We start from the raw sequence: 16,542 nt of genomic DNA, 5'->3' as shown, positions 1-16,542 counted from the left end.
CGCCCATTCCTGTGTTCCGTTCGGGTGAATATTTGTGTACATTCTTCGTGTTCGTTTTTTTTTTCTGCTTCTTCGTTTTTTGCCGTTTTTTGTAGAAGGATTTTTTTAATATTGGGTTAACATGGTACGCACTACGCAGCAGCTTTGGCACCAGGATTTTAAATGTCCGTACGAGCAACTCTATTGGTCACCGGCAGGGGCCTCCTCTGCCATCAACCAATGAAATTCACCTGCACTTTTTGTCCAAATAGTATATGTTTCCCTAGGGCCCAAAATCCAAACATTATACTATTTATCCTCCAGCAAGCTTGGTTAAACCACCACCTCTTTAACGCTCCTCTAGTCAGTGACTGACAGCTCCAGCTGCTGTAGGATCCCCACTATCCACCACCTTTAACACCTGCAACAGCTCCTGGGCATTAGACCTCAGTGACATAGACACCATCTGGAGGAGATATGGAAAGCCCTGAGGACGTCTCCTTTTTCCATCATCTTCTGAGGTTCTCACTTCTCCACTTGGGGCAGCCAGTGGTGTATTCTTGCCTAAGCTGCCTAAGCCTGTGGTCGCATTCAATGTGCTCCATTATCAGGGGCGTCTGGGGCTCCCAGTATGCTGCTGCTCAATCGACCAGTTTAGTTTGTAATTGACCCATTTACATCATAGAAGTCTGACCTTAGCCTCTCTGTAATATGAGTGATTCTATTGCTGGAAATGCAAAAAATGGGTTAAAAATAAATGTAAATGATTTACCTTAAAACATAAATACAAATTATGAAAAAAAAATTCGAATTCTGTTTAAATACCTTCACTGATACTCTAAACCTTTACACAATACATCTGCATCCTTGTAAATAAGGCTTCACAAACCTATACTGTCTAAAAAACCTAAAATCTCAGAAATTGTATGTATGTTTTTCCTAGGAACAATTAATTTAACATTGGGGCATGCCAAATATAAAATATTAGGATAATTGTTATAGTCCTTGTTTAATTATTACACATGGGACCTTATGACGCAGATTAATAGACTAGGTGCCGGTTAACAGCTCTATTCTTCAAGGGCTGGAAGAAAGCTCTTATAAGGAGCAAACCGGTGATAACATTCCGGTTATACATTCGTGCTTTTGTCTCCTGAAACAGGTTAGTTTATTAAAATCTGCCTTTTTAAAGAAACTTTTGTGGATGCTTTTGCTTTTCTACTGTATCTACACAGGGACCAGAGAACTAGATTAAACATTAAAACTTAATGTAAAAATATTTATTATTGAACATCGTCAGTCTATTTTTTTATTTGTAAAATCGGTATTTTGCAAAATTCTGTAATACAGTATAAGAGAAAAATATGCAAAGACAGGATAGATTATTTATCAAGGTCATCTAAGATTCTATTTAGAAACATTTATACCAGGTAAACGCAAAAAACAAGGAGATTATGGGGAAAAAAAAGAGAACCAATAATACCAAATTAACTATTAACGTCCTAATTAATGGATAAGATTTTTTTTTTATTTAGTTACCATTAAAATTTTACATTAAACTATGAAAAAGAACACACAAGACTATGTTATCTTAAAACAATATATAAGAATGATAAATCAATCAATAGGTTTACTAACGAGCTAAGATGCAACATAAAGTAATCTGTCATGATGTTACAGTATATGGATCATTTAGAACCAAAAAACCCCCAGTGCTTTAATATATTTTGGGACCAAACTTTAATTAGTGCTAATTTGGAAGATAGTTAATGTTCATGCTATAATTGGGGGGCAGTGAATATTTTACAAAAACATTAACACTAACAATATATATATAATTTGACAATAAGGTTAACGCATGATAAGACATACTGGTAGAAACACAGAAGAAGGTTGTGATCTTGTGAGCTGTCAATCTATTAGGTGGTGGAGAGGGCATGAGACAGAAGGAGACTTGTTCGTGGGTGATGTGGAGAAGTCAGTGGTGTGGAAATCTCCTAGGTGGGATCTCTAAGACGGAGTTTGACGGCATTATGCAGGTAGGTCGCATTCTTCTTTGAGTAAATGGGTTTTCAGAGAGTGTTTAACATTTGTAACAATTTTATTTCCCTGTAAATTTCTCCAAAAACACTAGAAGCCATAACCTTGGTCTACAAAACATAGCTGTTTTTTTTTTATTATTTTAAGCTATTTTGTTACACAGATCTTGACATCTATGGTTTCATCCTAATGCCGTCATAAAGTAGAAAAAAAAAACATTTACTAGACAATAATATTTTTTTTTTTACATAAGAGCCCTCAATTTAAAATTATACAAAACTGTTTTAATGTAAATTATTCTGTTTTAATCTAAGTGTAAACTCTCTTGATGAATGTATCATACACCTATGGTCCAGATGTTGACCAAAAGACCAAGTGTTTCTTTAATTTAAAATGAAATTGTAGTGTTTTGCATCAACCATATTAAATTATTAATATAACAGTCACCTGCCCTTTAGGTCTACAAGTTTACTTAAGAGATGTATCGTGAAATCATATAATTCAGGGGTTAATCTCAATGTTCAACGGTCCTGTAATCCAGAAATAATGATGTTTATTACCGAAATGACCAGAATAGATTGTTTGATTTAAAAATCCCCAAATTAACAAAAAAATTTGATACAATACACAGTTTATTTTAGAAAGCTAAAAATCTTATATTTTTAGTAAAGAAAATTCTGCCTTAGTTAACACTGGGTTGTGGATATGTGATAATAGGTGGAAATATTGTGATGTTTTGCGATCCTTTATTATGATATCACCAATTTTTACTTTTTATTATTTTTCTATAAGAAGCAGAATGGTGCCAGTAAACCAGACGTTTAAAGAAGGATTCATCCTGTTGGGATTTTATGAATACCTGCACACTCAGACTCTTCTGTTCTACTTGTTCCTGACTGTGTATCTCCTCTGTCTACTAGGAAACATGTTCCTGATCATATTAATTATTACTGATTCTCACCTCCATACCCCGATGTACTTATTACTGTCCAATTTATCCATTGCGGACATCTGTATTACCTCCCTTATTTTCCCAAGATTTCTACTAACATTCCTAAGCATGAAGTCAATATCCTTTTTTGAGTGCATGCTGCAAGTCTATCTGTTTATTGGCTTTGAGAGTACGGAATATCTCCTGTTGACGGTCATGTCGTATGACCGGTACGTGGCGATCTGTCACCCTCTTCATTACTACCTCATCCTCAATAGAAAGCTCTGTGCTCTACTAGTAGCTACGACATGGATTATTGGTATGTTGGACCCGGCAGCTGTTATTATTTTGCTGTCCACGTTGTCTTTCTGCGCGTCCCATGAGATCAATCATATTTTTTGTGATCTGGTGCCCCTGCTCCAGTGCTCGTGCGGAGACACTTTCAAAGTTGAAGTTACTATATTTATGGAAGGAATACTCTTGGGTTTCCCCTCTTTTGGTCTCACGGTGTCCTCATACATATCCATCATCTCTGTCATCATGAAGACAAATTCACTAGAAGGAAGACGCAAAGCCTTCTCCACCTGCTCCTCGCACATCACGGTGATCACCCTGCTATACTTGTCTCTCTTATGTGTTTATTTCCAGCCTTCTAACAATATTCTCCGCAGTACTAAGGCTGTATCTCTCTTAAACGTCATGGTAATCCCAATATTAAACCCAGTCCTTTACAGTCTGCGGAATAAAGAAGTCAAAATTGCTTTTCAGAAACTTTTACGAATGAGGACAAAACAGAAAATCAATTTCAGATTCCCTAAATAATATCCGGTGCGTCTTCAAATAATTGTGATTTTCTTAAATTTGACAACCAACTACCAAACAATAAAACAATCGATTCATAAATATAATGATAATAAATGAATAACTACTTCTTATTCACATACTGAATTTCATGAATATACTCAACTCAATAAAAAAGTATCAAGAATGGTTCAAGATCTCGAAAGTCTCACTCTAATGAAGCGTTTCTTTATATTTACAAATGTTTTCTATGCTGAATAGTGCAGAATTGGCATTGACAAAATATTTATTATATCGCAATAAAAATGCAAATTCTAAATGCTTCAATATCCAAATGTCGTTTACAAGAGCCTTAACTCAAACTTAACGTCTGCCTAACGTGATATTGACATTGGGTTGGCTCACTAAACATTGCGTAAACACAAATTGTCAGTTGTGAGACTTGGGATAGGAAATCGCAATTACTCCAACACACACAAAAAATGGGTGAATTCGCTGATTTCCAAGGACTTGATTCGAAATGCAGTTGACTGCATCCTACTTGAAATGAAGTGTTCAACAACAGTGACTTGACTTAAAAAAACTGGCTTATTGCTTTGAAATAGGTTTTTTTTTAATCAAATAAATGATGCCTGCTAATTGGTTATAAATTATATGCCACACTCAATTAAAAACAATAAAAGTCAGGGGAAAGACCATGTTAGGTCCCTTCAAATTAAGATTGTAGTAAGTCAACACTTGGGAAACATTTTCATGTTGAAAACTGCAACATTTACATTTATTACTATAATATTCATGAATAATGACCCTTAGGCACTCTCATGGCCACACATGGGAAAATTGCATAGGGGTTCAGATTTTTCCTAATTGTAAGCTCTCAGTAACTCGTTTTTCAGTGAATTTATGCCACTATATGGGTTGGTATTTATTATAAGGCATAACCTCAGTGAAGTTACCCTTTGACTTGACTGATGGCTGCGGGTTGGGCCCTAACAGTGGCAAGGACAAAAAAATAGCTGAAAAAAAGTTTATCCAAAGCATTTCGCTAGGGTAATTTTAACACTTTTCATTTAGTCAGTTTAGCAACAATCGGTCCAAAAAAATGTTTTTCCCCATTTTTAACACATTTTGTACAAACGCAGTACTAAACCAACAGCACCCCCCGGTGCAGCATACCCCACATGTATGGGTATGTTTTTTTGATGTTGCAGGGTAAAAATTGGGAAATACACATTCGTTTTGGAATTTTGACAGATTACTTTGTAGAGGCCCCATATTTCAACATCACTCAATAAAACGACATATTTTCAAGAACTAGTCAGCCCGTTAAATATGATTAGGGGCATATTCCCATATTTCATGTAGCTTTCAGAATTGGTGTAACAAACAAAAAAGAAAGCTTTTTTTTTCACATCCACTTTCACCATGTTTCTTGTAACTATGTGAAAGAACACAGGGAATTTTTTCTTCTCGATTTTTATCACAGTACTAAAACTGTAACTCTTTTAAACCTCGTAGTAATCCCAATGCTAAACCCAATTCTTTACAGTCCACGGAACAAAGAAGTAAAATTAGCTTTTCGAAACCTGCCGTGGGTAACAATTAAACCCAACCTGATTAGTTATTACACATGGGGCTCTATGACACAGATTAACACATTGTGTGCTCCATTCTTCAAGGGTTGAAAGAAAGCATTTATAAGGAACGAACCGGTGATAACATTTCAGCTGTTAATATCTGCTTCCGTCTCCAGGACAGGTCAGTTCATTGAAATCTACATTTTATAAAGATACGTTTATAACCATATTTGCATGTAATCTATAACTAATATTTATTATGCAGCATTTATTACTAAATATTGTAATACTTTACTCCTATCTCACTAATTATGTTGGAAAATTACTCGGCTAAATTGGCTTACGTTCCATGATATACAGTTTAAAGGAATACCGTATTTGCTCGATTATAAGACGAGGTTTTTTTCAGAGCAAATGCTCTGAAAAATACCCCTCGTCTTCTAATCGGGGTCGTCTTCTAATCAGACCTCAAATAGAGGTCTGATTAGGAGACTAAGATCCAGATCCCCCCACCGCTGCAGGGGACCTGGATCCTCCTGTCTCACCCCCCCCCCCATCATACACACACTTACCGGTGCTTCCTGCTGTACTGCCGGGGCAGCGGGTTGACGTCTACGCGATTCGCGTAGACAACGTCCGCTGCAGCCGGAAGGAGGTGTGGCTAGCAGCGGGGGTTGTCTGCGTCCGTCGCGTAGACCTTCCCCGACTGTCAGAGATCAGAGTTCCCCGCACTGGAACCGCACCGGTGCGGGGAACTCTGATCTCTGACAGCCGGGGAAAGTATACGCGACGGACGCATACAAACCCCCCCTGCCAACTCCACCTCCTTCCGGCTGCAGCGGAAGGCGACGTCAACCTGCTGCCCCGGCTGGAAGCACCGGTAAGAGAGGGCTGAGAGGGGAGAGAGGGAAGAGAGGGGTGAGAGGGGTGAGAGGGGGGGGGAGAGAGTGTGTGTGTGTGTGTGTTAGTTAAATGGGGGTATAGGGTGTGTGTGTGTGTGTGTTAAATGGGGGCATAGGGCATTTCTGGAGTGGCGTTAAGGGGGCATTTAATAGAGCACTCTGCCTCCTGAAATGCCTTATACCTCCCTATATGCCACTCTGCCCCATAATATGCCTTTTAACCCCCTAAATGCCAGAGTGGCATATAGGGGTATAAGGCATTTCTGGAGGCAGAGTGCTCTATACAATGCCTTTTAACTCCCTTAATGCCACTCTGCCTCCTGGAATGCCTTATACCTCCCTATATGCCACTCTGCCCCATAATATGCATTTTAACCCCCTAAATGCCAGAATGGGATATAGGGGTATAAGGCATTTCTGGAGGCAGAGTGGCACATAGGGGGTCAAAAGGCATACCATGGGGCACAGTGGCATATAGAGGGTTAAAAGGCATATCATGGGCCACAGTGCCATATTGGTGTGGCAAGCCTGGGGGCAGATGTGCGTAACTGGGGGACAGGTTGGAAAATACAAGGAAATAAAAACAAAAAAAATATTTTTCTCAATCATAGCTTTTATTTAAAAAAATAGTTTACATGAATTAACATTTACTGGTAAAACTTTTTTCCTTTAGGGTCGTCTTATATTCAGGCTTTTTCTTTTTTTCCTAAGTTAATATTCAGATTTTGGGGGGTCGTCTTATAATCAGGGTCGTCTTATAATCGAGCAAATACAGTAATATGGAACGATAGGCAGTGATGTTTATTAAGTGATAGATTTATTTACAGTATATTATTTTCTCCAATCTGTCCATGAAATTCCCTATTTCAATTTAAGATAATAAAGACAGAAAAAACCTACTATGAGGCTATGAAGCAACACAAGACTTTGAGACTAAAATGTAGTGCTAACAATAACAACATGAGCATCTTCTCTCTATCCTATATATCATTGAGAATCAAAAATGAATTTCGCTTTAATATATGTAGGAGTTTAATTTCATTTTTCCTCTTCAGGTTCAAGGGACATTTATCCCTACCAGTTCTAATTATATTTTTCTGTAGCCTCAGGTAGAGAACCTACAATTCTTCGCAGCTTCTTCACAGCTTCTTGATTCTGCAGTTTTGACGTTATATATTTCATCATATACTATTTATTATTAACATATATATATATATAATTTAATAATATATATAATTTAATAATATATATATATATAATTTAATTATATATATATATATATATATATTATTAAATTGTATACTGTATATATATATATTTATACAGTTAAAGTGCACAGTCTTTGAATTCTATGGTTTTACATATCAGGACATAATAACAATCATCTGTTCCTTAGCAGGTCTAAAAGTTAGATAAATACAACCTCAGATGAACAACAACATACGGCATATTACACCGTGTCATGATTTATTCAACAAAAATAAAGCCAAGTCCATCATTCTACTATAAGAAGGTTTATTAAAAACATTGAAGACCGTCGCCAATCTGCCCAGGAGTGAACGTCCCAGCAAATTCACCCAAAGATCAGACCGTGCAACTCTCAAGAGAAATTACAAAAAACCCAAGAGTTTCATCTCAGATTCTACAGGCCTCAGCATGTTAAATGTTAACGTTCATGTACAATTGGACGGAAGACTGAACAAGTATGGTTTGTTTTGAAAGCTCGCCAGGAGAAAGCCTGCTTCTCTAAAAAAAAACAACATGGCAGCATGGCTTAGGTTAGCCAAGTTGCATCAAAACACACAAGACTTCTGGAACATTGCCCTTTGGACAGACAAGACCATTGTGGAGATGTTTGGCCATAATGCACAGCTCAACGTTTGGCAAAAACACCTCATAACAACAGTGGTGGAGGAGTGGTGACCTGGGAACCTTGCAGTAACCATGAACTCATCTGTATACCAAAGTATTCTAGAGTCAACTGTAAGGCCATCTGTCTGACAGCTAAAGCTTGACCGAAATTGGGTCATGCAATAGGACAATGATCCCAAGCACACTAGCAAATCTACAACAGAATGGCTGAAAAAAGAGAAGAATCAAGGTGTTGTAATGGCCCAGTCAAAGTCTGGACCTCAACCCGATTGAAATGCTGTGGCAGGACCTTAAGAAAGCTTTGCATAAACAAATAATAGCAAACCTCCATGAACTGAAGCAACATTGTAAAGAAAAGTGGGCAAAAATTCCTCCACAACGATGTAATAGATTGATAAAGTCAGAGTCAAATGATTACTTCAAGTTATTGCTGCTAAAGGTGGTTCTAAAAACTATTGAATCATAAGGTGCACTTTTTCACACATGGTTTCTCCATTTTGGCTTTATTTTTGTTGAAAAAATCATGACCCAGTGTAATATGTCATGTGTTGTTGTTTATCTAAAGTTGTGTTTATCTAATTTTAGGACCTGCTAAGGAACAGATGATTGTTATTATGTCCTGATATATAAAGTAATAAAATTCAAACAGGGTGTACTTTCTTTTTCACATGACTGTACATAATTTAGATTTTATAAACTGTATTAAATGTATAAAAATTATAAAACATTATCAAAAATAAAGTATATGTAAAAGAAACCACATTTTTATCTAGGTGCTGTAGACTCTCCAATGCATTACATTATTGGCTATTTGTCCAACAATTGCCCAGCAGGGGAATGATATTTATATCATATTACCCTGCCCTCTAGATGAACATTTTTTATTAAGCTTTAAGCTTAATTAAGACTTCAGATAAACAAAGTTCTTTGCAACAAAATGAAATAAAAATACTTTTTGTCAATGATGACCACATAGAGTGCTTTTTGTATTCTATAGTATTTTGTACTTTGTGATTAAAGAGAAAAATTATTATCCATAATTAACTTTTAGACAGATATTACTTTTATCTGGTTCTGGCCACCCAGAATGATTCTGTGATAATTACAAATATAGAAGCTGATATCTTGATTTATTTATCCAAGCATTTTCAGTAAGTTTTACTAGAGAGTTGACATTATCATTAAACAAAATTACTTTGTCTCAATTATGCACATGTGATGAAAGGTAGAATGTTAGGATGTTGAGCAAATATCAATTATAATATTACCGATGTCTATAAAATGTACGCATTTTGGCTTTTTATTAATAGTTTTTGTTTATGAAACAGAATGGTGCCAGTGAACCACACATTTAAAGATGGATTTATCCTGTTGGGATTTAATGAATACATCCATGGGCAAACACTCCTGTTCTTCATGTTCCTGACTGTGTATCTTCTCTGTCTACTAGAAAACCTGTTCCTGATAATATTAATTATTATTGATTCTCGTCTGCATACCCCAATGTACTTATTACTGTCCAATTTATCTGTTGTAGACATTTGTTTAACCTCCCTTGTTTTCCCAAGATTTCTACTAACATTCCTAAGCATGAAATCAATATCTTTGATTGAGTGCCTACTGCAAGCCTATCTGTTCATTGGCTTTGAATGTACTGAGGGTCTTACTTTGACGGTCATGTCCTATGACCGGTATGTGGCGATCTGTCAACCCCTACATTACTATTTCATTCTTAATAAAACGTTCTGTGCTCTACTACTAGCCATGACCTGGATAATTTGTATGCTAATCCCAGTAGCTATTATTAGTTTGCTGTCCACTTTGCCTTTCTGCGCGTCCCATGAGATTAATCATATTTTTTGTGATCTGGTGCCCCTGCTCCAGTGCTCCTGCGGAGATCCCTTAAAAGTCATAATGGCCGTAGTTATAGAAGGAATACCCATTGGTTTATCTTGCTTTGGTCTCACGGTAGTTTCATATATATTCATCATATCTGTCATCTTGAAGATAAAATCGCTAGAAGGAAAATGCAAAGTCTTCTCCACCTGCTCCTCCCACCTTACGGTTATTACCCTCCTCTATGCATCAATCTGGTGTGTTTATTTCAGGCCTCCTTCTAATGATCCTCGCCGCAGTACTAAAATTGTATCTCTCTTAAACCTCTTAGTGATCCCAATGCTAAACCCAATTCTTTACAGTCTACGGAACAAAGAAGTAAAATTAGCTTTTCAAAAACTTCTGCGAGTGACAATGAATCCCAGCCTGTTTGTAGAACATATGTGAAAGGGAACCTATTGCATGAGATAGGCACAGTGCTGGAAACTAGAGTTAGCTTGGTGTGAGCTTCTCTTCTCACTTGTGAGGACCAAAAACAGCTAATTAATGAGGAGAGACTTGTGTAGCCCTATTCGGAGAACGTAGGAATTTAGGGTGATATATGAGTTGTGTCACAAATGATACCACCTCAAACACACCTAAAGTTAACATTACAGTATGTGGTGAAGATAGAAAATATTCTGAAGTACGGCAAGGTTCCTTTCATGGTAAAAAATAGTAAGGGGGCTGTTTCACAGAAAAGATGGGCAAGTATGTCAAGAGGAAAGTGATACAGTGAATAAAATGGCTTCAGTAAATAGAACCAGATAGGTGATCACAGGTGGTAGAGGTGGCACAACATCTAAGAGCCAACAGTGGATGACAACCAAGTCAAGTGGACTTTAATGTCTGGGGCGAGATGCTGAGGAGGCAGCTATGCTCAGTTCTATGACTGGAGTACCTGGTGTCATAGACACTGGTGATACCAGCACCCTCCATGGCGCACGTAAGGCATTACCCTTGTGTAAATTTATTAGCTGCAAACACATTAGTTGAGTCATATTAAAACCAATTGGATTTCAGAAAGTAACCATTATACTCGTAAAGCCATCTCATTGCAGGAGGAGAGTGAGATGGAACCATAATTATTTCCCCTCTGCTGTAGTGCTATTTTGCTATGGACATCATCTCCCCAACTATCTGCACCACAATGAAAAAATGCCCCATGGACAGACTAACATCACTACCCATTCTGCCACCAATACCCATGGGAGTTAGGCTTTATCTTTATTGACACCTCCACCATCAACTCCATTTGTTATGGGATGCCCACCAAGACCTCCCTCAACACTTCCTGCAGCTCCTGGACACCAGTCCTCATCAACGGAGACCTCATCAACGGAGACCTCATCAACGGAGACCTCATCAACCTGGTGGAGATATGAAGAGCCCAGTGGACTGTGGTGTATTCTGTCTTAGGCTACCTAGGCCCTGGGAAGCATGACTCTACTACATTGGCTGGGGCATATTGCCCTCTTGAGCAGCCGGTCTCCCCAGTACACGGATATTCAATTGGTTGGCTGGGTATGTAAACGATCAGATCAGCCAGTCAACATCAATGTATTGGTTAAAGAGATTCAGATTATTGAACTAAAAATATTTATATAATTACTGTGATGAGATGGCATTTTTATGCGACAGTGGTAATGTTATTTGTTGGTATATAAAACTTTTCATTAACTAGATAATGTGTTTGTTCATCTTATTTATTGTCAGAATGGCAGACAGGTAACAGGTAGTTGTTGTGAAGAGGAAAGCACTGAATAAAGACTCTCTTGGTTATGCCCATCAACAGATTGATGGCAATTAATGAAATGCTTGCAATTCGTGACAATTTATGGGTTTGAAAAAGCCGGAGCGATTCTATTCTCCATATTGAATGTAGCGGAGCCGATCTGCTGTAACGAGTCAAATTTTAAATATAAGGAAAAAATCTTGAAGGATCTGATTAGTTATTACACATGGGACACTAAGACAGATCAACACACTGGGTGCTCCATTCTCTAAGGGTTGAAAGAAAGCATTTATAAGGAACGAACCGGTAATAACATTTCAGCTGTTACTATCTGCTTCCGTCTCCAGGACAGGTCAGTTTATTGAAATTTACATTTTTTAAAGATACCTTTATAAGCATATTTGCTTTTACACTGTAACAGTAAAGGAACCATTGACCTCTAGTCAATTATGCATTAAAACTAACACTTAATATGCAGCATTTCAGCTTAAGATAATAAAGAAAAAATGAAAGAGCACTCCATCAAAAAATCAGTCATAAACCTACTATGAGGCTAGGAAGCAACATAAGACCCCAGGCTTAAAATTTGTGCTAATAATAGTTTATGAGAATCTTCTCTCTATCCTATATATCATTGAGAATCAAAAATAAATAAATAATTTCATTTTTCCTCTCGACTCGTTTTCCCGTGTCCAAGTTGTGTAAATCAGAGCTCTGGTACCACAAATTCAAGACACATTTATCCCTCTCAGTTCTAACTATAACAATTTCTCTGTGACTTCATGTTATCAGAAGTCATGGGTTTTTCCATGACATCTAGGACTGCCAAGGACCCATGCTGCAGACCATCCCGTAGGAAACCCACAACAAATACCAAACTCTCATCTTCTCAAAATGCCCCCTTTAAAGAATGGCACAGGGCACCCCCTGCATAAATGAATATACCAAACATGTCCCTGGGAACCCCAAAACCTCACCACACCACCAGCCGCAAATCACCAGCTCGATGGTAGACCCCCCATATACCAACAAATCAAAGAAGCTCTTGTCTAAATAAGCTTCTTAGAACCACGAACACAATGATCCCTAAGGATCCATAACTGAGATTGAAAGAATTGTAAAGGACATCCACCGTGCCGGCTCTCTGTAAGTACCCCATAGCCGCTACCCTACACAACAATGTTTCTAAGCTGACCCTGTGTCCTTCTTGGCCCCTGTCATGCTGCCCCTTCGTCTAGCTTTGCTGCTTTTTATTTCTTATAAATGTCAGATATTTCAATACATTTTAGACATCTGACCACTATAAATTATATGTTTACATACCATATACATATATTTATGCATACATATTTAGATATTATAAAATATATCACATTATAACAATAATCACATACAAAATATATTATATAAATATATTATAAAATTGTGCATTTTATTTCGTATATATATATATATATATATATATATATATATATATATATATGTATATATATATATATGTATATATATATATATGCTATAGATTAATTACATGGCTATTTGTCTCACTGTTGCCCAACAGGTCAACACTATTATCCTGCCCTCTCAATGTAAATGTTTTTAATTAAGCTCTAAGCTTTAAGAATATATGTTTCAAAAATGTTGCTATTTTTTATTTTTAAAACAGTTGTGTTTTTTGCATAATATCATGTTTTCAGGCAGCTGCATATTAGCCACTCGTATGAGTTCTCACTCTGTTACTTTAGCTGATTTTAGATAAATGCCCTGACTCCAAATCATACTGCCTGTGGTAAGCAGCAGAATGGCTCAGTCTTAATCACTCAGCCTGACACTCTGACTGATGAAAGCCTATGGAGGACAGGACTTCATTAGCATTGCCATAAAGAATCAGCTCGGTGTGGTATTTGAGCTGGCAATCTTAATGGCAAGAATGGTACCCTCTAGACTTCAGATATAGGAGGTCCATTGCAACAAAACTGAATAAAAAAACATTTTTTTTGTCGATGATTGCCACATAGAGTATTTTGTACTTTGTGATTAAAGAGAAATAATTCCATAATAATTTGTATTAACTTTTATCCAGAATAATTATGTTATAATTAAGAATATAAAAGCTGATATCTTGATTTATTAAGTTCAAAACTGACAACATTTTCAATGAGTATTACCGTAGTTAGACTACTAAAAAGTTGCAATTATTATCATTGAACTAAATTACCTTGTCTTGTTTGTGCCCACGTGATGAAAGGTGGAATGTTATGGTGTTTTGCAAATTTCAATTAAAATGTTACTAATATCTCTAAAATGTACTCATTTTTGCTTCTTAGCTATAGTTTTTGTAGACGAAACAGAATGGTGCCAGAAAACCAGACATTTAAAGAATTCATCCTGTTGGGATTTAATGAATACATACATGTGCAAACTCTTTTGTTCCTCATGTTCCTGACTGTGTATCTCCTCTGTCTACTAGGAAACACGTTCCTGATCATATTAATTATTACTGATTCTCGCCTCCATACCCCGATGTACTTATTACTGTCCAATTTATCTGTTGCGGACATCTGTATTACCTCCCTTATTTTCCCAAGATTTCTACTAACATTCCTACGCATGAAGTCAATATCCTTTTTTGAGTGTATGCTGCAAGTCTATCTGTTTATTGGCTTCGAGAGTACAGAATGTTTCTTTTTGACGGTCATGTCGTATGACCGGTACGTGGCCATCTGTCACCCTCTGCATTACTACCTCATCCTCAATAAAAAGGTTTGTGCTCTACTAGTAGCTACGACATGGATTATTGGTATGTTGGACCCGGCAGCTGTTATTATTTTGCTGTCCACATTGTCTTTCTGCGCGTCCCATGAGATTAATCATATTTTTTGTGATCTGGTGCCCCTGCTCCAGTGCTCGTGCGGAGACACTTTCAAAGTTGAACTAACTATACTTATAGAAGGAATATTTTTTGGTTTCTCCTGTTTTGGACTCACGGTGTCCTCATACATATCCATCATCTCTGTCATCATGAAGATAAATTCACTAGAAGGAAGACGCAAAGCCTTCTCCACCTGCTCCTCGCACATCACGGTGATCACCCTGCTATATTTGACCCTAATATGTGTTTATTTCCCACCTGCTTCTAGTAACACTCTTCCGAGCTCTAAGACTGTGTCTCTGTTGAACGTCATGGTAATCCCAATACTAAACCCAGTCCTTTACAGTCTGCGGAATAAAGAAGTAAAAATAGCTTTTCAGAAACTTTTATGAATAACAATAAAACAGATAATCAAGACAGTTGGATTTTCACAATGTATATTCTGTGATGTTATTACTGCCTGCGCCTAGTCCTATAACCTACTTCTGATATATATATATATGTAATTATACCTAGGAGCTTCCCAGGTCAGGCTACACTCCATCCTCCCTCTTTAGGGGACTGGTTTAGTGAGGGGGCATAATTATCCATGTGCAGAGTGGGGTTAGCTGTCTGTAAGACTGGGGTTAGCTCCAACAAAACTGATGAAAACGAATTGCAAAAGTACCGTAAATTTGGCATGATTCGTTCATTTATCACCACATGTAGCCGCCATTACAAGCTGTTTTCAAGACGTTTGGGCGCTCCTTGAAGGGGTAAAGTGGGCGGGACTGTGCGGTATGACTGTCAATGACTGATAGGTAGAAGTAGCCAAAAAACAGGGGGAGGTTTCATTGATTGTTATGGCTGTGATTGATGGGTCCAACAACCTGTGGGAGTTTTCCCTTACTTTTGTCACTCTGGCCAATCAGCATTTACAAGGGGAGGGACAAGCATTAAATATGGAAGTGTGAGGAGGCCATTTTGACTCGTCAGTTACAGACTGATGGGAGTTGGAGTGTGAGACAGTGACAGCTTAGCAGAGGCTGAGATTGATGCTCATTACTCATATACAATACTGCGAGTTAATAAATAGTTTATTTTAGTGCAGAAAATGTGCTGTTGTGGGGTGGATTGGAGAAGCTGTAGTGACTGTAGTAGTGATTACAGGGACTGCGGCAGACATTTTTCCCTGTTCCTGAGTAGAGTTTAGTTGATTAACACAGATGGCCATTAATGCTACGAGCCAAACCTGTAATTTGTGGAGAAGTTATTTTTTTTAATCTTTCTATCAGATCTATTATTCTTCAAAACCAGGCACTATAATATATAATAATGAGGGAAATTCAGTCCTGTCCCACGGGGCTACACATGCCTATCATCTGCCAGTGTCTGCCTGCCCAGGCCCAATGCCCTACTACTACTACTGCTGCTGCTGCACCTCTTTGACTTACTCTGTCAGCGATCTCCCTCTTTGGGAATGTCGCCTGGATGTCGTTCCGAATCAAAAAAGGCCCTTGAATTTTGTCCGGCCAGGAAATTAAATACATTGCCCCTAAACGAACGAAAATGTAATCTGAATCAAAATATTGTTTGGCATGTCACCCTGATGATGGACAAAAATGCTAGTTGTATAATAAAACTGAATTTTACATCTGGTACCTACATTAAAATAAAACAAATAAGTGGGTAAGTCTTCGCTTGAAGATACTTTTTTTACGCACTCAAACTGGCTCTGTTGGGGTGATTATACAATGGAATACTGTTACCACATGTCACCATTTATCTTGGAAAAACTAAATAAAGTAAAACACAAAATGGGCAGGGACGTATCCAGGCCTAGGCTGACTATCAGGCCCCTGATGTCCAGGAGCTCATTTGGCCGGTTACAGGGGAGATCTTTGACCAGCCATTGTGCGTAAACAATGACATATACAAACGTAGACATGGATTTCCGCCAGGATATTGATTAACATATA

General features: G+C 37.6%; 1 protein-coding gene across 1 annotated transcript; it reads left to right on the top strand.

The window, feature by feature from the left end:
• The first annotated feature begins 3,166 nt into the window (after positions 1–3,166).
• LOC149288715 (olfactory receptor 2K2-like) lies at positions 3,167–10,385 on the top strand. The gene is made up of 4 exons (XM_089491423.1): positions 3,167–3,269; positions 5,431–5,509; positions 9,671–9,793; positions 10,211–10,385. Exons 1-4 carry the CDS (start codon positions 3,167–3,169, stop codon positions 10,383–10,385), a joined length of 480 nt encoding a protein of 159 aa, XP_089347549.1.
• Positions 10,386–16,542: the final 6,157 nt, after the last annotated feature.

This window comes from Sceloporus occidentalis, unplaced genomic scaffold, assembly GCF_023333645.1.
Source record: "Sceloporus occidentalis isolate IW3139 unplaced genomic scaffold, rSceOcc1.0.p SCAF_50, whole genome shotgun sequence".
Lineage (NCBI taxonomy): Eukaryota > Metazoa > Chordata > Lepidosauria > Squamata > Phrynosomatidae > Sceloporus > Sceloporus occidentalis.
This window is presented reverse-complemented; position numbering and strand designations above follow the sequence as displayed.

Coding starts and splice junctions, on each gene's coding strand:
- LOC149288715 (XM_089491423.1), top strand. CDS start 3,167: ATGTCGTATGACCGGTACGTGGCGATCTGTCACCCTCTTCATTACTAC. Junction 3,270..5,430: donor AGCTACGACATGGATTATTG/GTATGTTGGACC, acceptor CCATTCTTCAAG/GGTTGAAAGAAAGCATTTAT. Junction 5,510..9,670: donor TGCTTCCGTCTCCAGGACAG/GTCAGTTCATTG, acceptor TGTTTTCCCAAG/ATTTCTACTAACATTCCTAA.